This window comes from Typopeltis vanoorti, chromosome 4 (assembly GCF_054136105.1).
Source record: "Typopeltis vanoorti isolate ZY-2024b chromosome 4, IOZ_Tvanoo_1.0, whole genome shotgun sequence".
Classification (NCBI taxonomy): Eukaryota; Metazoa; Arthropoda; class Arachnida; order Uropygi; family Thelyphonidae; genus Typopeltis; species Typopeltis vanoorti.
Window position 1 is genome coordinate 93658916 of NC_143552.1, and position 24696 is coordinate 93683611.

General features: G+C 33.2%; 1 protein-coding gene across 2 annotated transcripts in view; it reads left to right on the forward strand.

Moving 5' to 3' along the window:
• The window catches only part of LOC150107501 (guanine nucleotide-exchange factor SEC12), a 100052-nt gene extending 75918 nt beyond the window's left edge, over window positions 1–24134 (forward strand). For both annotated transcript variants that reach the window (XM_090391348.1, XM_090391349.1), the window contains exons 7-9: window positions 5124–5196; window positions 9583–9742; window positions 23921–24134. In XM_090391348.1, the coding sequence (XP_090247474.1) occupies window positions 5124–5196; window positions 9583–9742; window positions 23921–24006 (319 nt within the window). In that variant the 3' untranslated portion in view covers window positions 24007–24134. The remainder of the gene's footprint in view (window positions 1–5123; window positions 5197–9582; window positions 9743–23920) is intronic.
• Window positions 24135–24696: the final 562 nt, after the last annotated feature.

Sequence of the window (24696 nt, forward strand, 5' to 3'; positions counted from 1 at the left end):
GGATAACAAAATTGGAAAGAGATCTTACAGTGAAGAGACTAAATACATACAAAATTCTAAGGAATATGAATAAGTAGGTAAAATAAAAACTGAAACTTGAAATAATCAAAGAGAAAACCTGGCTGGACTTCTTCCAAAACTTATGGCAAGATAGTAAGGAATTAAAAACTGACATAATGTTTACTATTAACTATACAGTGAAAGAAATAGTATTATAAGAAATCCAACCAGCAATACAGCAAAGCAAATCAGGAAAATCCTGTAGAGAAGATGGAATAAATATAGAACTCATAAAATATGCAGACATCCTATTCATCAAATGACTTTTAAAATGATTTAACAATATCTGGCAGCAAGGAAAAATTCCAGAAAGTTGGAATAAGGCAATTATCATCCCAATTTATATATATATATATATATATATATATATATATATATAAATAAAAAAGGCAATAAGTGCAACTGTGAAAACCACAGAGGAATTAAATCTTCTAAATACCGGTTATAAGTTATGCGTAGAAAATAAACTTTGCAAAGAACAAATTAGCTTTCAAAAAGGACAATCGTGCATTGAACCAGCTTTTCATTAAAAATCTAAATGCCAAAACATTATGAATGTTGGATTAACATAAAAATGCACATAGCATTTGTAGACTACCAGAAAACCTTGGACAGAGTCTTAAAGAACAAACTGTGGACCATACCCAAGAATGTAAACATTCCAGATCAGCTACTTGCTGCAATAACTAGCATGTATCAGAACAATCAAATAGCTGTAAGGATGAATGAAAAAGTTACAGAATGGAAATCGATAAACAAAGGGGTCCGTCAAGGATGCCCAATGACACCACTGTTATTTAATATCTATATAAATGAATTAGTAAAGAAATGGAAGAAAAATATAAAACCAGCATTTAAACTGGATCCTGGAACTATACTTAATACTTTTGTTTGCAGATGACCAAATAATTATATCAAGAAGTCAAGATGAACTCCAAAAATCAATACCTGCCTTAAACATGAGTGCAAAAATATTTGGAAATGTAAGTGCAAAACAAATCATGGCTTTTAAAGGACCATTTCCAGTCAAAAGTAAAATCATGATTGAAAATAAAATTTTAGAATAAATTAACTGCTTCAAATACCTTGGATATGCTGTATCGTATACAAAAGAAGCTGACATTGACATCAAAATTCAAATTTTCTAAAGATAACAGAAATGATCAATAATGTTTTCAAACCTAACCAAGTTCAATAGCATACAAAAATAAGAGTTTATAAAGTTTCGGCAAGACCTTCTCTACTGTACGGAAGTGAATTATGGACTATAAAAACTGCAAAAGAAAAAAGAATAGAAACTGGAGAAATTGAATTCCTATGAAGGACAGCAGGCTTTACTCTCTGGGACAAAAGTCAAAAGAAGCACAGAAATACATAAACTAAAAACAGACTCGATATTGACAAATTATATGAATACTGAAAGAAATGGATTGAACATATCAAAAGAATGGATATTTCAAGAAAAAGTACTCTGATACTATTCAGTTGGAGGATATAGAAATTGGGGAACAACTAAGGAAAAGATTGAATGAAACCAGAACAGGCCACTTGACCTAAATCCCTAAAAAGAGGAGGATGACGATGGGGTGTGTGTGTGTGTGTGTGTGTGTGTGTGTGTGTGTGTGTGTGTGTGTGTGTGTGTGTGTGTGTTAAAAAGCAGTGGTGATAGGTTACATCCATGCTATACTACTCTTGATATGTCTTTCCATTCTGATATTTGTTCTAATTTGACTGCTGCTTTATTTCCTGTGTATATTTCGTGAATAAGACTAACAGCTGGTTGGGTATATTTAGATTGGTTAATATTTTAAATAGCTTGTGTCTAATAATTTTATCGAAGGCTTTTTCATAATGTGTGTTTCTTTTTGAAGTTCTCTTTGCTTTTCAATTAATATTTTTAGAGTGAAAATAGTTTGTGCAAGATCATCCTTTTTGGAATCCATTCTATTCTTCTAATAGTTTGTCCTCTACTTTTTAGTTCCTCTTTTAATATTCTTGCATATATTTTGTATCTTACATTTAGCAGACTGATTCCCCTATAATTATTGCATTGGTCTTCCCCTCCCCTCTTTTTTTGTTATAAATTGGATTAACCAGTGCTTTTTTTCCAAGTGTTTGCTTTTCCAGAAATCCAAACCATTTTAAAGAATTTCAGAAGTCTTTCGTTAAAATTTTAACCTGCATTTTTGTACAGTTCCAGTTTATATTGTCTTCTCCTGGTGTTTTTCTATTTTCCATGTTAATTGTATTTTAATTCAGACATTGTAATATTTTCTGTTAGACCACTCTTTATTGTATAAAATTTTATTTATTTTTTATTATCTTTTTTATATTATATTATTTTATATAATATTCTTGCATATATTTTGTATCTTACATTTAGCAGACTGATTCCCCTATAATTATTGCATTGGTCTTCCCCTCCCCTCTTTTTTTGTTATAAATTGGATTAACCAGTGCTTTTTTTTCCAAGTGTTTGCTTTTCCAGAAATCCAAACCATTTTAAAGAATTTCAGAAGTCTTTCGTTAAAATTTTAACCTGCATTTTTGTACAGTTCCAGTTTATATTGTCTTCTCCTGGTGTTTTTCTATTTTCCATGTTAATTGTATTTTAATTCAGACATTGTAATATTTTCTGTTAGACCACTCTTTATTGTATAAAATTTTATTTATTTTTTATTATCATCAGTCCAGGGATTTTGAAAATAAGTTTTCTATTTTTTTAAATCTGTTGTTTGTATTTTTACCTTTTCTTTTATTTCTCTGTTCATGTATTTTATTATTTTATAGGTTGTGGCTCAGTTATATCCATTTCTAGTTCAGTTATGAAATTTCCATCTCTTTCTGTGTATTACTACTTGTAATCTTTTCATCTCAAAATAAAATGCATAACTGTAACCTTTTCTGCATTAAACTGGCATCCATTATACTTTTCCATGCTGTCAGCCTTTTTAAATCATCCTGCAGTCTCTCTACATTGCTTTAACTATTATGCTACCGAGTTTTGCATCATCATCTGCAAGCAGCTGTACTTTTCCTTTCGAATAATTTCCTTGATTATTTACATACAAATTAAACAATAGTGGTCCACCCACAGGGCCTTCCAGCACACCATTTTCACCTGTTCTCTCCTGGATTCTGCTCTTACATACACAATTTGGTATCTATCCATTAGCCACACTCATATCCAAATCACCAACTTTATCTATCCCTGTTTCTTCCAGTTATTGCAAACGGAGCTCCATGTGGTGTCTTTTCAAATACCTTTGCAGAATCCAGCAGTAGTCAGTCCTTTTATCCAACTCAGCTGTCACTCTATTATAAAAAGTTAGTAAATTTCTAAGGTGTTATGCCTTAGTAATTTACTAATTATCTCCTAAAGATAATTTAGGAGATAATTGCTGTGGAGGATATATATATAAGGAGAATATAAGGTGGATACGAATGTGATATATATATATATATATATATATATATATATATATATATATATATATCACATTCGTATCCACCCATTCTTGAATTCTGTCTCTGACCAAGTTTTCCAATAACTTTACCACCACTCCTGAAATACTGACTGGTCTATAATTTGTTTCTATAGTCTTGGGACCTTCTTTATGCAGTGGAACTACTTTGCCCTCTTTCCACTCCCTTGGGATTTTACAAGAGCTGAGACTTAACCAGCTTAGTCTGAGGCAATGCCTGTCCCTTTGCACATTCTCATAATATGCAAGGTGATATCCCATCTAATCTCATAGCTCTATATGCATTGAGATCTGAAGTATCTATCCTAAGTACTTTTAATTCATCAATCTCTCTTCTCACATATCCTGTTACATCTATCACAGTAATATCCTCACTGGAATGATAGATCCCTTGCATAGTGGTCACTTAGTAACTCAACTATTTTGTCTGCTTTCATCACCTCACTACCATCAGCACTCACTAAAGTTATCCTTCCTCCTCCTTGAAACATATTAAAATAACTCTTCAAGATTTCCTTTTTCTTTCTCATAATCTGATTTTGCCTTCCTTACTATGCTGGTCACCTTGCCGTGAGCTTTGTATTGTTTGTAAATTTGTCTATCACTTTTCTCCTTATATATATATATCCTCCACAGCAACTTTTTTGGTAGCTCCTGCTTAATGATACTACTCATTCAACTCCTCCCTGATTTATCCTCCTGACCTTAGGCATACAGTCTGATATTGCTTCTTTTAGATTCTAATGCTATGGCAGTGTTTCAAACTTTCACCTAAGCTTGTCATAATCACCTGCTCTCTAGTTCCACATATATCCCTTAACTGAAAATTCAGTGTATAACAAAGTTATCTAGCTCCAATCCTTTAGCAACTTGCATTTGTTCATGTTGCTATCAAACTTTTTTTTTTTTTTTAATTTCTAAGAATACAAGATGGCAACATCTATAATATTTAGCTTCAATCTGTATTGCATACTTGTTTCAGTGACTATCATGTTCATCAATGACTTCATGAAAAAGCTTTAACAATTAGATATTTTTGTTTCATAATGTACAGCCTTTCTTCTCTTAGCTTAGTACTAACAAATTTTGTTTGAGGAATAGCAAGTTAGTATCAAATTTTGCCTGATGCAGCAAGGACAGAACATGCTGCTTCTCATTGACCTCCAGACATCAGTAATGTGATATTTACATTCATGTAAGAATATTAATAATTCACTGCTTATCAAAATATACTGAGATTTTCTTCCAAACTAAATTTTGTTTTTGTATTATATAGGTGGAAAAAATAATCATATAATAATATCATTGTAAGATATGAAACAGAATACCTTGATAATGAATTTTATAATTTTTACTGTGGGATGATACTCATGTTATAATAAATTAGGCAAATAAACATCTGCCAGAAAATAACATATCACAGTGAAAGATCCTCATGACCTCCTATTATAATAAGTCACTGGGATAAGAATCTTGTCCCTTTTATTTTGAGACGTATATATATTTATGTAGATTTTAGGCTTTATATTCAGATATCTGTGAATGAGCTGTATTAATTATGTAACTTTTATTAAACAGTGATGATGGTCGATTTGTTGGCCTTGGTACCCAAACAGGAAATGTATATGTATACATTGCCTTCAGTTTACAGGTAACCTGGTTTTATAATTTATAAAGCATATATCCATTTTATAAATTTCAAAAATTATACATTTTAAAATATTATATAGTTAATGTGAGATAAAATTATCTTTCTAGCTATTTTTAGTTTGCCAAAATTCTGTTGCCTTATTGCAAGAAATTGAAAAGAAGCATAGCAGTTTACCATAGTTTAGTAAAAAGAAGAGAAAAGAGTTTTTATCCGGCTATTGTCTTCATCATCATCATTAAATTCCTGACATGTGGGATATGATAGTACTACATAAAAAAACTTGCATCATTACTAACTTCCTATCTACAATTTTTTTCCAAATCAAACTGTTACCTCTCAAGACTCCAGCATTATCAAATCTTATATTTATTTCTCTTCTAAGGCACTATATTTTACTGTATCAACCCATCCACATCTTGGTCTTCCTCTGGATATTTTTCCTTCCAACCTGGCAGAGAACACTTGTTTTGTTAATCTTTCCTCTCCCATTCTGTTTAAGTGACCATACCACCCGAGATTAGCTCTGCTAACATGTTTCTGGATGCTAACAATCTCAAGTTCTTTCCTAATAACCTCTTTTTTAATATGTTATTGCTATTGATGGCCTCTGTTCAGTCCCTTAATCATTCTCAGGACTCTCGTATCTGTGGTCTCTAGTCTTTGGTCAAGTATTTTATTTCTAACCCAGCTCTCAGATCCATAAGTTAAAATTGGTTTGAACACTGTCTTGTATATAGCTAATTTAGTGAAAACACTAAATTAGCTGTATACATATTTCATTTAGTTTTCCATTCACAACAAAGGTGATATTTTCAATACTTCTGCCTGTTTGTTATTGCTGACCTTGATACCAAATCTATTATAACAGTTATTCAATTTAGTCAGCGACTCTTGAAAACTTGTAGTGGGTTTATTTAAAAGTATAACATTCTCCGCATAAAGTAAAGAGCTGAAATTAACATCTCCAATTTTGATATTGAGGTTTAATACCACTTCATAATGTGATCCATATAAATAATGAATATGAGGGGATAATGTACACCCTTATCTGAAACCACATTTAACATCAAACCATCTTCCTGACTTCAAACTCAAAGACTAAGTATTGCTTGATATATAATACCCCATTGACACCATTATAACTGTAGCATTTTGAATAGCTTTTCAATTGACACCTTGTCATATACCTTTTCCAAATCAACAAAACTTAAATACAGATCTTTATTATATTCCTGTGATTTCTCAACTATTTGTCTTAAGGTCAAAATCTGATCCCGAAAGCCGTTATTTGGCCTGAATCCAGCTTGTTCTTCATGGAGCTTCCCTTCCACAATCCTTCTCAACTGTTTCTCAAATATATTTGCATAAATCTTTCCAGGAATACTCAGTAGGGAAATATCTCTGTAATTCTCACATTCAGTTTTATTTCCCATTTTATGTATAGATACTATGAGAGCTCTATGCCAATCATTCGGAGTTTGTCCCTCTGTCCAGGCCTTCTGAACTATGCAGTGCAGCCACTATAAGACTTTCATATCTCCATACTTGAGCATTTCTGGTCAAATATCATCTACTGCAGCTGACTTTCCACATTTCAGGCTTTATGGCTTTTTCTACTTTAAGTATGGATATGATTCCTGATTGCATTCCTGTTGATTGAATGTCTTTGACTACTGTGCTGTTACTGATTTTTCATTTAGCAATTTTTCCAGGTAATTACTCCATATATCAAGGATATCTTTCCTTTTTCTCCAGTTTGCATGTGACCTTTATCATATCTGATTTCTTTTACAGTACTCTTTCCTCCATTTCTGAGCTTTTTCAACAACCTCCAGAATATCTTGCCACCTTCCTGATATTTATTTTCTATATTTCTATCAAAGTCTTCCCATGACTTTTGTTTAGCTAGTTATACACAATGGTTAGCTTTTTTACATTTGTCTCTGTATTCTCTAAGACCACAAGTTGACTTATTTGCCAGCAACTTTCAATATGCTTTTTTCTTTTCTTTCACTGCCTCTTTAACTTCCTGTGTCCACCTTGGAATTCTGATTTTTTTTTATCCTTGCATAAGGATAGAAAAATCAGAACCTCACCACATTACCTCTCTCGCTGAATCAATGTTTTCTTCAAAGCTTGCTACTGAATCTTTAAGATTCTCAAACTGTTTCATTTTTTCTTAAATAGTGTTTGTGCATTTTAGTCTACAGTTCACATCTGAGATCCTGCTTAACTTTTAAACTTTCTTACATGTTCTTTTCAATAGGAAATTCAATTTTATCCTGGTTTCAAATCCTTTGTACACTCTAGTGTTCTGCATCAGTGAGAAAACATCATTATGAACGTTAACATAGTCAATGTGATTTTTCTTATTCTTAACATCTTCTCTCTCAATGTGAATTTGTGTACATTTTTATATTGGAATTGTGTTAGAAATAGCTAGTCCATGTCTTGAGCAGAAATCCAACAGGTATTTGTCATTATTATTAGTTTTGCACTTTTCTTGAAATTTTCCCAAAATAGTTTTGCATGTCTGACAATCATTTCCTACTCTGCTATTTAGATCCCCAACAAGGACCGACTGTTCCTTTTTCCTTCGTGTTAGGTTCTTTCTTTAAAACTTCAAAAAAAATTCCTCCACGTCTACCTTAATAGAACCTTCTGTGGTACCATAGGCACAAATAAGTCTCATTGTCCAGTTCCCCAATCTGATATTTGCCCACATCACTCTACTTGATATTGCCTGCCATTCAAGAAGGTTAGCCTCGTATTTAGTGTTATTGCCTAAATATAACATTTTGTATTATTGCTTAGAAAAAATCTCGCCAGTTTATCATTTTTTGTTTCAGTCACCCCTATTATATCGATCTGGTACTTATCCAGTTCCTCAGCCAGCTCCATTTCTTTGCCATTCAAGCTTCTTATGTTGATAGTACTGATCTTGAACTCTTGTAACGTTGAGTTGGGGGTGTGTTTCAGGATTTGTTACAGTAGCTGACTTTTCACTGTTCACCCTGATTCCGTGGCAAAAACAGCAAGGGGGGGGCCTTGTTTAACCAAGTGACACCCAGCTGGCATGAAATTCCATCATTTTACTTGTAGTTTAACCCAATAAGAATACAATTTGGCTGGCTAAATCCCAGATTGCCAGCCCATCGTTCATTGAGTATCCAGATGGATCTGAACTTTCTCGTGGTGTACCCTGTTAGGTACACCACGAGAAGGTGAGGATTGGGCATTTGGTCAGAAGCACTTGTTGGTTTTTTGTGTTCCTTTAAAGGCTATATTGTTTTGCCAGTGAAATTGTAAAAAGGTAAAATTGAGTTTGCTCAAAGATTTCAATAGCTATCTTAAACAGCAAATTTTATTGATTTTTATCCAGCCAGAGCTGAGTTTTTACTTTGAATAATTATCAATGAAATGTTTCACTAAATTTTTCTACAAAAAAAAATAGCCTAGTCAGAACCAAAATTGAGACGGACAAATTTTATGAAAGTCTGCAAATGCTGAATTTCAATAAAATATTCCAGCCAAAACCAAGAAATATAGATGGAGGAACAAAACTTTCATCTGAATTTCAATGAAATATATTCAGCTAGAACTAAGAAATGGGAATAAATATGCAAACAAGTAGACAAAAGAAATCAAAATAAAATGACATCTAAAAAAAAAAAGCAGAAGCTTATGATTACTGTCATATCAAATTTTAGATTTCAAATGCAAATTAACTGCCATATAGTTTCAAGTTATCAAAAAAATATGTAAGTTTATCTGTCAGAAAAACCTTGATACAAATGGTAAAAGTTTAACTTATGAAATGAACATAGTACCAGTGCTTTAAATTTTCATTCATTCAATTTTTTTTTCTCCAAAGTGGTTCTTGAGAATCTCTTGAGCTGTATTATGGTTGTGTTATATCATTCTACATTATTTCTAATAAGGAACGATACATGATCTGTTCTGTTATTAATTTGTACATGCTTTGATAATATTATTTCATGTTTGAAAGCGACAAGCACTTATACTTTATTTGGAAGGTCCTTAGAGAAAATTCTATCCTGTAATGATACCAGTGGAGTTTGTTCATTGGTGTCATTACAGCCTTACATCCAAGAATCTTTGAGTCACAGAATTATGAAAATTTTATCTTTTTTTCTGAAATTAAAAACCAAGATGTAAAAGTGTGCATTATTTATTTTAATTGGCAAGTATTTAATGAATTGAACTACAAAATTCAAAAAGATGAACTAATTAGATTAAACGATCTGTAAATAGATCACACACACATAATAATAATAAAACTATAGTTTCAAGATATCTAAGAAATTATGATTAGTTATTACTTTTTTTTTTCTTTTCTTTTTCTTTTTTTTTTTTATCCAATAGCAACTGTATAGTGTTGAAAATGCACATAATATATTTGTGACTGGATTAGAGTTTTTAAAGACTAAAGAAGAGACACAGCGAATCACAGGAGATAAAGATGCTTCACTGATTAGCATATCGGTGGATAATCATATTAATATTCATCACATTCCAAAACAAGGTAATTTTAATTTACATTACTTGGAAATTGAGATGCACTTTTAATGTTCGTTGTAAATGAAAATTTCAAAATTGGTTATAAATATTTAATATCTTCTATAGAGGAGTACTTTCAATCTTCAAGGTTTCATATAAACTACATGCCTGTTATGACCAGTACCTCAGTTTTGATTCTCAAGCGTTATTCTTGTTTTGTGAACATGTTCAAACCATTGAATAGTGGCTCTGTATTACACTTGAAAGAATGACAGGATGTGTATCCTTTAATTGGAAAAGACATCAGTTTGACTCTCACATGATGTATTCCTAATTTATGCTCAAGCGCAGACCTACACTTTTTACCATGTAGGCATTTGGAACCGAAATCCTACGGAATAGATTGGTTACTCCTTATTCCTGGAGTTATTCTATGACTGTAACCTGTGTGTTAACAGAGCCGGTTTGCCTGTTTGTGGGATGAAAAACCCCAGATAAACGGGAGGGGGGGGGGGGGGGCTGCCCACGCCCAAGACCGGCTGACTTGGCTATGGCTGAGGAAGATCTTTAAGCTACTCACATCATCAATGGGAATCGAACGTAGGACACTCCTTCCCCAGGCATATGAATGCAAAGCACAAAGCCACTAGGCTAACCGTGCTTACTACATGATGTATACCTTTCTCAATTGAAGGTGACCGTTTTCATATGGAGTTAGCAGGATTATTTTCTCATGGAAACTCTGGTTTTTATGTCTTGCAAAACAGGCAAACCAATCAGAGAATGTATGCAATTAACAGACAGAAATATTGTGCAGTGGATGGTCTAATGCAAAGTGGATTGTACTGCTGCGTGTGGTGGATCATGTAATGCTGTATTACATAGGTTGACTTTCTATTACATGTCCTCAGACCCTATGGATATCATATAATAATAGCCATTATGCAACTGCATAAATGTTGCACTTGTCACTAACAGATGTAGCTGTTCATTATGAGGAGTATATAGTAAACTACTATTGCCGTGTATGACTGTCACAAGTCAGACTTGAGGATTTACAACAGTGTTTCTACTACTCTTTCCTCATCCCTATAATATATATGATGATGTGATGATGATGATGATCAGCCTGTTTTTTCATCCATTGCAGGAGAATTGGGTCTATTACTCCCATGGTAACCAATGGGAGAAGTAGACCAATTCTCCTGCATTGGAAGAAGCCTTCACCCTGTAGTGGATGAAAAGAAAGGCTACATCATTCACTTGTTGTAAACTGATTGGTTTGTGACCTCTGTCAGGTTTCAACTCCCAACTACCATTTGAGGAATAGGCCATGAATAACAGCATTGGTTCTTGCAGTGTACATGTTGTATCAGGACACATGGATGCACCTTCTGTAAAATGCTATTGAAGATTCTGCATTTGTACCCATTCAAGATAACCCTGACATAGGAATTGCACCCACAGAACTTTGAAAGTCTACTGACATTCACTTTAACATTCCTTGCTCGAGTGGAGTTAGATGCAGCTTGGCTGTGAATGATTTTGTGCGAAGGTGAGACTCACTTTCACCTGAACGGAGCTGTGAATACCTACAATTTCCGGGTATGAGCTATGCAAAACTCGCATGCAATCCTGCAAATTCCTTTGCATTAACACAAAGTTACTATCTGGTGCAAGTTTACAGCACCAGATAGTAACTTCATTTATCATTGCACCATTCTTCTTTGAGGACATTTACCGGTATGGTCCTGTGACCTGCTCGGCTACTAGTGAGAGGTATTGCGATATAATAAACAATTTTGTTGTGCAACAGCTACAGCAGCACCTGTGCATGGATTAAGTCATTTTCATGCTGGATGGGACCCCTTCATACATCAGTTGTTCTGTACAGGAGATTCTTTGAGAACATTTCATGGAAGCCAGAGTATTAGCTGTGTGTTTACTGCTGCATGGTCACCTTGTTCACCTGATTGTAATTTCCCATCTCCCCAGTGTCTGGTGCTGGGAATTTCTCAAAGACAGGGTTTATGAGGATCATCCTGATAACTTTCCAGTGCTGATAGACAGCATAACGCAGCATGTGTGCAACATCAGTCCTAATCACTTGTATTCTGCCATTAAACACATTGCAAAGGATTCATTTTGTAGCATATCAGGAAGGGCAACATTGAACAGTACAGCCCATGAATACATAATGGAAGTGAATAAAAATATGTTTATGCCTGTTGCTTTTCTCCTTTTTTTTTTTTTTGGTGGTGAATTTTGGAACTTTTTAAGATATTGCTTCAGCATGACACATAATGTATTCCTGCAATGTCTCACAGCATTTGGTGGCACTTCACAAAGTCTTAAACATGTATACTTTAATTTTGATCACCCTGTATTTGATACTCCCATCTGATGTTATTATTCCCACCATGTCAGCTTTGTGATTGTTATTAACTGCCATATTTAATTTGACTTCTTTGCTGTTGAGAATTTATACCAATTCTCAACAGCAAATCCTTTTTTTTTTTTAATGTAATTTCAAAAGATATAGGTTACCAGTTTTCTGTCAACAGCTTTCTCTCAAATTTGTTATTTCTTAGGTCTCTCTCTCTCATTCTGTCAGGTTTTACATTTCTGTTTTATAAGGCACTGCAAACCACAATCTTTCTAGATAAGATTGTTTTCTGAGTTATTTTTTTTACTGTCTTTTCTTTGAGCATCTTTTGCTTAATCTTTAATCTGTCATTTTTAAATGATCATTATGATCTTAAAAGAACTTATGCTTTCATTACTTCAGATAAGCAATATCTAAAAAAAAAAAAAAAACATTAATTTTAGTTCCTTTCTGATACCTCTGTTTTTAATATTATTGAGTGTGTTCTGGCTACCCAAAACTCTCATAGCAGTGATATCATTTACATATCAAAATTGATTTGAAGTCATTATTTTGTATATTGCTGTTTTGGTGCTTTTGATGATTTCTCTTTTATGCCCAGTAAATGAATTTACTAGGCATAGCCTTATTTAGTCTATTTGCATGTTTAATTTGTTCACTTTTACTAAGAAAAAAAATAGTACCTAAATAGCTAAAATGCATGAACTTGATGGGTTCACAGATGGGATTGCAATAGTGATCCTCAAACAAGTCATGCATTTCAGCTCTTTATTGCTAATTTTCATACCAAATTTATTGAAGGAGTTATTTAAGCTGATCTGATGAGTAAATCTTAAATGAATGTTGCATGTTTGTTGCAGAGGATTCATAGTTAGATCTCAGTTTATATATTTCCTGTTTTCACATCACATTAAATATAACCATTCCATTATCCACATAGATTTTTGTAGATAATGAAATGATCCTACAGTATGCATCATTTAATATCAAACACCATGTTTATCTACAATCATTAACTGCTAACCCTTCAACCTATACTGTAACTTACAGTATAATTTATATATTCCTCTAGTTCATTTCATTCCATATTTAGTAAACTGCTCAGTTCAGGAATGAGTGGATACAAATATGATCTGTTAAGAGAGATTACTGGGAAAATTCCCATGCTACTCTTAAACACTATTATTATTGCTATTATAGCCTGTTTTTGTTTAGGAGTGTCCCTTATTTTAAATACATTAGCTATTTTTACTCAAAAAAAATTTATATATTTTAGGGCATTATGGCTGAGTATTGAAGGCAATTATAGCAGAATAAAAGAGGAGGAAAATTTTGTACATACCTTGTTTTGATACTAGGATGTCTTCAAATTCCATGTTTCTGCTGAAGGTTGTTTATGACAAGGGACCGCGGGAGGGGGGGGGTTGACGCAGGAAGAATAAATTGGAAACCCGGGTTTATTTTAATAATATATATATATATATATATGAGGCAGGGGAGAACGTTAACGGGGTGCAAACCGTTTCAGTCGACTGACCATCATTGGAACATTTTCGGAAAGAGTGTAGGGCTTTGTCATGACTGCAAGTTGAATCTACCAAATAAGTGTTTGTTGTCACTAAATGGTCTGATGCGTGGCCTGATTTGTAAGTTGTGAATCGCCCAACATTTGGAAATTAGGTAGGATCGGTGGACGTTGATTGAGTTTTCATCACATTTTATGGCAATTGTTTTGTTGTCTTGTTTGTCTATGATTATGGCCTTGTCGATTTGCGGGATATGTTTCAGTTCAAGGGCGTGAACTGCAATTTATGTCTTCCCTGTACTCTGTATTTTATTTTTATTTTTGATGTTGCAATGTTTTTTTGTGTTTAGATGTTCCGGAATGATGTTGCAATCCCGGAAGTGCTCTTGTAGTCTAGTCCATGAAGACCTAATGGTAGAGCCATTGTAGGTGATATCACAGTTTTTTTGACCGAAAATTTGAATATATATGGAGTTGTTGAACTTAAAGAAGTTGGCGGATATTGTGAGTTTGATCGAGTTATCTTGGCTTTGTAAATTACCGACTTTCTACAATAATTAATTGAGCTGGATAAGGGATGGTTACACCATGACATTGTTATCCTTTTTCAAAGTCATTTTCCAGTATACACAGAAACCCATTAAGTAAATTGCAGCAGTTGTGAATATAGTGTGCTATACCAAGTATCATGTATAAGAAAGCTAAGTAATATGTAAACATAGTGAAACAAAAGTCAAAAGGAAATTTTGATGTAATACATTTATCTTCTATAAATTCTATATTTATGGAAGATAATTGTTATGAAAATGGCAGAATGAACTTGAGGCTGTTGAAAATGTTTCTTTAATGGAGGAAAGGGTAATTGCAAAATGAAGCAGAGATAATAAAGATGATGAAAACTGAAGATAAAAGATATTTATTCTCAAATTAAATTACTTTAAAGCCTGTTAAATAAAAGCAGTGAAGAACAGAAAGAGAAAAATATTAAGAGAAATGCAATCACGAGTGCATATCAATACTTGAGGAAGAGAAAGCTATCAAAAGCCTGAAATGTGGAAAGGCTGGTAGAGTAGATGATATATTTAGCCAGAAATGCTCTCAAATATGGAGGTATGAAAGTTTTACCAGCTATCCTGCATATTCAGATTGTCTGATTGGAGTAAAGCTTTCATAGTCTGCATCTGTAAAACAGGAAATAAACATCATGTGAATTGAGGGGAATTTCTGAGTGTTCCAGATAAGATTTATGCAAATGCTGCTTAAGAAGAGGTATCAAAAATTATAGAAGAGAAACTAGAGAACAAGAAGCAAGGTTTATGCCTAATGAGAAATATCAGGATCAGGTTATTATTTTAAGACAAATGATTGTATATAACAGGAATCAGTTTTAAGTTTTTGATATGGAAAAGGAATGTGTAAGGTGCAAGGCAAAAAAAAAAAGCTTCAAAATGTTACAATTATATGGTTTAAGGACATCAGATATGGAGGTATAAGATATTACAGGTTATATAATGCTTATCCAAGCATTATATAACCTGTAATTAAATGATAAGTGAGCTGTTAGAATTAAAGTTATTGGAAGATGGCTAAGTAAATAAGATGAGACAATAGCGTATGTCCTTTCCCCCCCCCCCCATTGCTATTCATCATTTATATAAATCACATTAGCATTAAACCTAAGATCGAAATCAGAAATATACACTTCAGCTGTTTATTTTATGCGTTATGCTTGTAAAGTGTCTGGTAGTACAAAAATCAGCAATAAGAAGATAAATTATAAACTAGAAATAGTCAGGAACATGGAAAACATCAACTTCATTCTCAATGGAGAACCTATAGAACAAAAAAACACTTAGTTAAAAATTATATCCCAATATTTAAGGTAGCAAATTAAATATGGAAATAGATAATAGAATAAACAGAGTATGGTAGTGAGCCAGTTGAATAAAAGTATATGGAATAAAAGAGAATTTATCTAAACTACTATATTTGCAAATATAAAAAAAAGTTGGTATTCAAATCAAATTGAAAGAAAATCTGAACGTTGGGATAAAAATAAGTTGCCAAAGACTAGCGATTACAGACATGAGTGCTGAAAAAAAATTAGGGGAGTGAACAGATGACATCAGTAGTAGAATTATGTCAAAATTGTAGATGTTAGAAAGAATATTGTTAGCATCGAAAAATGTGAGCAGAATTGATTCAGGTGATATGGGCACTTAAAAAGAAAGAGGAAGGGCTAACAAAGTGGATATGTGATGCTGAAATGACAGGAAAAAAGATATCTAGGTGGATTAATGCAATTAATAATTTCAAAGAAAATATTCATTGGGACCATGTTCGACACACAAAAATTAGTGGATTTTGGTAGTATCCTAACTACCTCATGAATACTCTAGAAATTTTATAATGATGAAGCAAGTATTTGAGTTTTTGGATTGAACTGACATCCATTTTCCAATGCCCATAATTCCAGCCTATTCAAATCATTCTACGAGTACTGCATATAAGTCGCATTCCTGATTAAATTACCTATTTTTGCATCATCAGCAAATAGCTGTATGTTGCCTGTCAAATCCTTCCCAATGTCATTAATGTACAGATTGAATAACAGTGGACCAAGGACTGATCCTTGTGGTACACCATTGGTTACCTTAAATCTTGCAGACTCACATCCCTCGTATACCACTTTTTGATATGTCAGTCAGCCATCCTCTTATCAACACTAATATTTTATAATTCAAACCCATAGTGGTAATTATCACCAAATCAAATTCCTGGTATGTAACAGAGTACTGGATATGATGATAGTAATAATGTAAACTTTTCATGTAGCATTAACTTCCTGTCGAACCTTTTCCCACCAGGCACAGTAAGACTTTTTAAACACTATCTTTGAATATATATGTCATGCATTACAAAATATAGGCATGATGAAAACATTACAAGAGAAAGTATACAAGATGTCTAGTACATCAATTAATAGGAATAAAGAACTTCACTACCTGAGGCATAACCTCTCCTCAATGGTTATGAACCAAAGCCAATCAACAAAATTCTTAATACAAACTCTGTACTTAAATAAGATTTCAAGAATGTAATCGCACTACCTTACATCAAGAATGTTACAGCCAAAATGGCAAAGTTGCTCTGTGAGTACAATATTAAAGTGTCTTTTTTGTATAGAATCTCTGATTCTAACATCCAAAAGCTCCACATCATCCCATGAAAATCCCAAGTTTTTGAGATTCATTGCTCTTGTGGCATTTGTTATGTAGGCTGGATGGGAAGGCTGGGGAGATCTGCATGTCTAAACACATAAGAGACGCTGAAAAACAAAGGCAGCATAAATCAAGTTTAGCATCCCATTCAACTACCACAGACCATCAAGTAGTTTGACAACAAACAAAAATCGTTTATAATGATCATAATTGTTTTACAAGAAAGCCTCTGAAATGCTATGAATCCCCACACAATGTAACAAAAATGAAGGCTTAATCCTACACAAAGTTTGATCTACTTTCATAAAAAATTTGACTGCCATGAACCAAGGATATGACACACACACACACACACACACAATGCTACAGAACATGACAGCAGCAACTAGTTATTCCAACAATTAATTTAACGTTTTTATTCTGGTTATTTATTTAAAGGTATGAATTGTGAAGTTCTGATAACATCTAATATTGTAGGGTAATATTTTATTAAACCTGTTATTTATCTTAAAACATGTGATCTGAACACTTACATATTCAATTAGTAAAGAAATTCATTTGATTCTCACAATCAGTTTTATCAGTTATTATTAATACATTGTTTCTACAAAATACATGGAGGTGTTGAGTTTCAAAAGAGGTTCATTAATGAAGGAAATGTCACTACCAAGCACAAATGGAGGGTCAAAGTTATGAAAGCAATAATCCATCTGAACTATAAAAGAATCAGGAATAATATGATCACTGAAGAGATGCTGAAGCATGGTGATGATGATATATGAACGATGCCAGTTATGTAACATTGTGTTAGATGAAGAGAAAGCAACGAAAGAATGGACATGACCAATTCTAATACTCATAAAAAAAAAATTAATTAATTAATTAAAGAACAAAATTTATCTGCAAAAATTGGTTGTTTCGTAGAACATTCACCCTAACAAGCCATATAGGCAACGTACTCAATGATATTAACAGAAAAAATAAGGAAAATAATGGAAGAAAAAGATACTGAAGGACAAAGTCATGGGCAAAGATGTGCAAGCAGGATTCAGAAAAAGACAACAAATTTTGAGTATCTCTCATTCTTTAGGAAAGAATCATTGCTGTTATAAAGGAGAATATAAGGATAATTTCACTTCAAAGTACAAGAATAAATTAAGATTTGCATATAATAGTCATTACTGAAGAAGTTGAACTAGAAATAACAGTAATGATGCGAAGAAGAAAAGATGTGAATTGATGATGAACATCAAAATAAAACAATGCTTGGAGAGAAGAGGAGATAAAGGTCAGTGGACAAGAGCTGAAAGAGATTAAGAGTTTCACACACCTTGGGAGCAACATGATGCTTGGTTTAGATGGTAAAAAAAGGAAATAAGATCTTGAATAACAAAAGTGAAAGTTATCTTATAGGCACTGAATAAAATATGAACGTGTTGGCAGCATGCATATTTGAGTTCTGTCCATGGATGTGGTCAAAGTGAATTTGATGGATGCAAAAAAAGTAGCAAATGAAGAACTGTAGAAAAGTAAATTGAAAACAGAAGCTTATGCAGAAAATAATTAGAAGGAAACTTAACATTTTTGGACATATCTGCATAATGGATAACAGCAGAAAGATCAAAACCTAAATATCTATTTACTCCCATCCAAGATGGGAGTAAGTAGATATAAAGGAGTGGTGTAGAAAAAGTTTGCAACCATCTGGCAAAATAGTGAAAAGTGCATCAGACATCAGTGGTGATAACTGATGACTGTGAGCTCTACTTCAATCATCCAAAATTTGACCTTTTACTCATTCTTTCTGGATCATGCAGTGCAGCCACTATACAACTTTTATACTTCTATATCTTGTGCATTTCTGGTATAATATCATCTTCTCCAGCTGCCTCTTTACGTGTCAGGTTCTTGATACTTTTCATGCCACTCTTTTGACATCTGATTCCTTTTATAGTACCTTCCTTCATTTTTTCATTAGCTTTCAGAACATTTTGCCACCTTCCTGATATTTGTCTTCTATATTCTTACTAGTCTTCCCATGACTTTTGTTTAGCCACTTTTACACTCTGTATTCTCTCATTTTGCATACTTACTTACTTGCCAGGAACTTTTGATATGCTTTCTTCTTTTCCTAAACTACATTCTTTAACTTCCTGAGTCCAGAATGGGGTTTTGATTTTTCTATCCTTGCAGACAGCTTCACCATCTCTCTGACTGAATTAGACATTGTTTTCTTCAGTCTGCCATTGAGTCTCCAAGGTTTTATTATTGTTTCATACTTTTCATTTTTTCTCTATAGCATTTGTTTCACCTCTGAAAGCTGCTCTACTTTGATTCTTTTTAAAGCTTTCTTCCATATTTTTATTTTCAATATGATATTAATTTTTATTCTGCTCAAAACTAAACAGCGATCAATTCCTGTTTCATATTCCCCTTATACTCATGTTCTGAACAAACATCAAGATGTCACTATCAACAGTGATATAGTCAAAGAAACTTTATTTCTTGTATTAATTATAATGAAGAGCCAAAGGCTTCAATTCGGCGACATGAACATAATTAAGTTAAGGGATATTATATCCCATATTGTTTCTTAGCCGAATAAGAAACTCGAAGAGTTTCATGCCGAATATAGAAACTATATAAAGTTCGGCGATTCCAAGCAGAAGCAAATACCTGGATAGTGCAGCAACTGACCCTTGAAGGTAGTGCAAGCTGAGGCAACTCATGTAAAAGGTGGAGCAAGCTCCGATCACTATTCTTGATATTTACCCATAATGTGAACTTAACTCCTAGGAGCTGTATTATTGTTCAACATTATGAGAGAAGGTCACTACCCAGACCGGTTTTGACCTTTTTTGAGGTCTCATCAGTGAGTAGGTAGACCATGTTAATACCAAGTTTGTAGCGAACAGAACTTACATCCCTTTAATGGAATTGCCAAGAGGTGTCCTATTAAAGTATTAATTATAATAAAGAGCCAAAGGCTTCAATTCGGCGACATTCGGTTCATGTCGCCTTTTTGTTTAACTGTTTAGCAATATGAAGTTATGATAATGTTAAAAGCATGTTTTTTGTGAATATATAAAATATCCAACTGTATGTTGCCAGCATGGTTGGCCCAGTTGTTAGCATATCTGCTCTGCAGCCAAGAGGCTGCAGGTTTGAATCCTGCCATGGGCTTGGATGTTTCTGATTATTCTGCCAACTCTATGTGGAAAGGGCATACCACTACTTCTAGAAGGCTTCACTCCCAAAACCCTGTGAGGTACCCGAGTGACCATACAGCATCTACAGACGTCAAATGTGATTTTTTTTTTTTTTTTTTTTTTTTTTTTTAACTGTATCTTAGTGGAATTATAGAAATTGTTTACTAAACACCTAAGACATCTTTTTTGTTCATTATTTTCAATATTTGGTGTAAACAAGGTTCAAAACTTTATCTATAGGAAGGTTTTCACAGCATTAATTATAACCACCTGTTTTATTTAAGTGGGAGTTATTTATACAAAGGAGTGTTGCTGTAGTTACCCTTGCTTTTCTTACTCTCTCATAATATTGTAATAAGCAATTTATAACTGAGAAAAACAGAAGATAGCAATGGAGGTTTAAGAATTCAACAAAACAGGCAAAAATAAACTTATTTTTGTCTGTTAGGTATTCAGATGAGGTCTTAAGGCTCACATGAAGAATAGTGAATTATTATTCAGGAATCTGTTGTTATTATTATTATTCAGTATTGTAATTATTCCTTTCTATATATGTGAAAATTATTTCATCTAAATGAAATACACCAGACAACTTTATTTGGGCTCCTTAAACCTGCTTCATCAACAAAACAGTTGTATATTTTGTTTGCCTACATTTGAAGACATAAGACTGGTAATTCCTGCACCATTTAACATCTTATCGGTTGAGAACATTTTTCTTTATATAGAAGGTGGGAAGACAATGGAGCATCTGTGGAAGTTATGTTTGGGTTCAGTTAAGAAATAGATAAGAGCTAGATTTTTTTTTTCTCATAGAGCTTTGAGTAAGTGAAACACATGATGAAGTAGTGAGTGTGCATCTAGTGCAAATGAGTTTAAGAGAATATTAATTATAAAAAAATTTAATTAATACTTTTCTATATTTTGGCTTATAATAAAATTAGTTTAATCCTTTATCCAAGTGTGAGCAAACAAAGTTTGCGCCTGAAAGTATCTTCAGGACTGGGGTAAAGTGGTACAACACCAGGGCAACTCGTTGTAAAGGTGGAGCAAGCTACCAACCCTCCTATCTCAGTATCTCCTATAATGCAAAACACAATTAATTTATTAAAAAAGGGTGGCACACCATTTGGCAAATCCTATAGGTAGAGATGACCTGCAAATGCTTCTGCCTGGTATCTCCACCTGGGCCTGGCTCCCACTGAAGAGACCTCAATAAAGATCGAAACTAGTCTGGGTAGTGGCCCTTCCCATAATGCATAACATTAGACATATCCGCAAGGAGATGTGTTTTGCATTATAGGAGATACTGAGATAGGAGGGTTGGTAGCTTGCTCCACCTTTACAACGAGTTGTCCTGGTGTTGTACCACTTTACCCTAGTCCTGAAGATACTTTCAGGCGCAAACTTTGTTTGCTCACACTTGGATAAAGGATTAAACTAATTTTATTATACTCTAACCAAGTGAAAAATAAACTCTCAACTATATTTTGGCAATGTTACATTGCCATCATCAGAGATCACAAAAAACAATATGTGCATGCAAGCACTAACACAGAGCGCAAAGTGCTCACACAATGTACTGGCAACATACCTTCACACATAAAAAAAAAAAAAAACTCGGCCCACTTTAAAGCCATTATAGAAAACCTCACACTCCAACATACTGACATAATGGCCAGTTTTGATATCTCCTCCTTATTCATCAATGTCCCACTCAAAGATACCTTAGGCCTCATCCAAGCCATATTTCCTCCCAATATTTTAGTCCTATTTCAGCTCACCACGAACTCATGCTATTTCATTTAGTAAGGAAAATTCTACAAACCGAGGAGTGCCATGGGTTCTCCGCTCTCTCTCCATCCCTGGCCAGCTTTATGGAGACCTTTGAAGAAAAAGCCTTAAACTCTGCCCACATAAACCCACTGTCTGACTACACTATGTGGATGATGTGTTCTCCGTTTGGCCACATAGCCTGGATACACTCCACAATTTCTTAACACACCTAAACAACAACACCACAAGATCCAGTTTACCTTGGAAAAGGAAAACAAGTTTCCCATTCCTGGATACTCTGATTACATGCCAGCCTTGTGGAGGTCCCTGTCATTCTCTGTTTACAGAAAAGCTGCACATATAAATAGGTACATTCACCAGCAGTCATTCCCCCCCCCCTAACAATATGGGATTATAAAAACCTTATATAACGGCAAAATTAATCAATTCGGATAACAGTGCCCTAACTACTGAACTTGACCATATCCTTACCACTTTCTTAGCCAATGACTACAACCTCCAAAAAATATTAAAACCATTTAACTGCAATCCCCCCTCCCTCCTGCATCAAAGCAGAGATTGCTCAAAATCTGTCACCATTCCATATATCTAGGGAACATCCAAAAAATTAACAAAAAATCTTAAGGAAATATGATCTTGAAACTACAGACCACATAAGAAAGTGACATCTCTTATCTGCTCTACCAAAGATCAGCCACATCCCCTGGACCTACCAGTATATTCCAGGTCCCAATATCAGCATATCTGAACACAACAACTACATCCAGTTCCACCAATACAGCCACTCAGGATTTGCTGACCATACTTTGGACACCCATCATATCCTATGGTGGGTGTCCAAAGAAAAAGGCCACTCTATTACACTGCAGCAAACATATGAAAGACTATTCCTCAAATCTGCCTCAGCTCTGAAAAACTTTCCAGACCTCCACAAATTTGGGTGAATGAGACTCCCAAATTTGGGAAGCATACATTTTAAGATCATCAGCCCAGCTGTCAAGACAACCCAATTCAGCACACTAGGGGTGCCATTTATAACTCTAGGCCTGACTTCTGTTGCCTTTATTCAGCCTGATTTTGTGATCCCTAATGATGTAAGTATAGGAAGATATTAATTAAAGATTTTTATAATTATTATTCTAGTATACATTGTCATTTCCTGAAAAATTAAAAGCTCTATGTAACCAACATATGAACTTATCTACAAGAGTTTAAGAGAAGGTATGACAGCAGGTGTGGATGAACAATGGCCTCCCTCGATGAGTCCCAGACTCCTTGAGGTCTAACAATAATAATAATATTATTATACTTTCTAGTTTCCTTGTAGTGGCAGAAATAGTGGTACTGTCTGCAGTTCTGTTCACTTAAACTGTATTATGAGCATGCCATTAAACATCCAGTTTGCTGCCAACATTAGATGGACCTATCACAAGCATGGTAACTCAGTCTCATCTGTTTGCCATGAAAACATCCTTTAATTCATGATTATAAGAATTCTGTTGTATTTTCTCTTCACAAAATCATGAAAGCAGAGGAACCATTTATAAATATCTTTGAACTACAGTTATAGTCTTTACTAGAATTGGCAATTTTACTATTGGTGATTTCATATTAATATTTAATCCATGATTTATCTTATCTAAGACTTATTTATCAGATAAGTCTTAGATTTATCTGTATCGATTGATTTTTGAAAGGAGTTTTAATATTCTAATTATTCGTATAACTTTGAATTTTTTAAAATTTTTTTTTTATTATTTTTTTATGATGTCATTATTATTGTCTCATGAAAAATTACTGTTGAATCAAACTATTTTGACAGAATTTCATTTAATAACCTTATATATATATATGGGGTTATCTAAAATGATAACCCCATATTTTGATCAAGAATGAAAACTAAACAAGTATATCATCCATTTAGGGCTTTCAATTGTATTCAATTTCTCCCTTTATTTTGAAAAATTTAATTTAAGAATTTTTTATTTGTTCTAGCCTTGCTTTTAAAGAAAAAATACGAAAAGACAATCATTAATTTTTTGCTTTTTTTATATAATTTTTTCAGCTACAGTGGGAATTGTTGGCATTATTTTCATGTTTGTTTTTTCACTTTTCCTGGCTTATTGTCTCTTGGACTATCTCAACCTCTGAAGATATAGTGCTATTTTATTTTTTCTTAAATTAAAATATTTTAATTTAAACAACAGATAAGTTTTATATTATGGGTTGTTATGGATTTTTATATATATGCAAAGTTTTAATTAGTAATTAGCAAATTTCTAATATCGGCTGATAAAGTTGAAAAATTTTGAAATTAATTGTTTCATGTGAATTATGACTTTTATTTATTGTAATCAAAATACAGAAATGTTTTTAAATATCATTGGCATCTATTTCTTTCATTTAGAACAAATAAGAAGCGATGATAAACTAAGCTTTTAATTTCTGCTTGTTCATGGAATTTTAACTTTTTTTATTAATTATATTAATAACACATTTGTTCTTTTTTGAATTATTTTAATTCCCTGAAGTGCTTTTTGCAATGAATATATTGCCTTTTTCTTCATTCAGAATAACATTCAGTACTGAACTTTACATTCTAAATTTTGCAAGATAAATGATTTCATTAATTTTTTTAATTTACTTCTCTTATTTGTTCATGTTTTTACTCGTGTTTATTTTTGAAAAGCGGTGATATTTAAAACTACATAAGACTACTTTGTGAGTTCTATTTATCAGGTATTATCTTTCTTCAGTAGTGAGGTCACTTTGGTTATAAATGTTACATGCTGCTGCTAATTTTTCCTAAAATAAACATTGTTTATTTCAACACTCACTAAA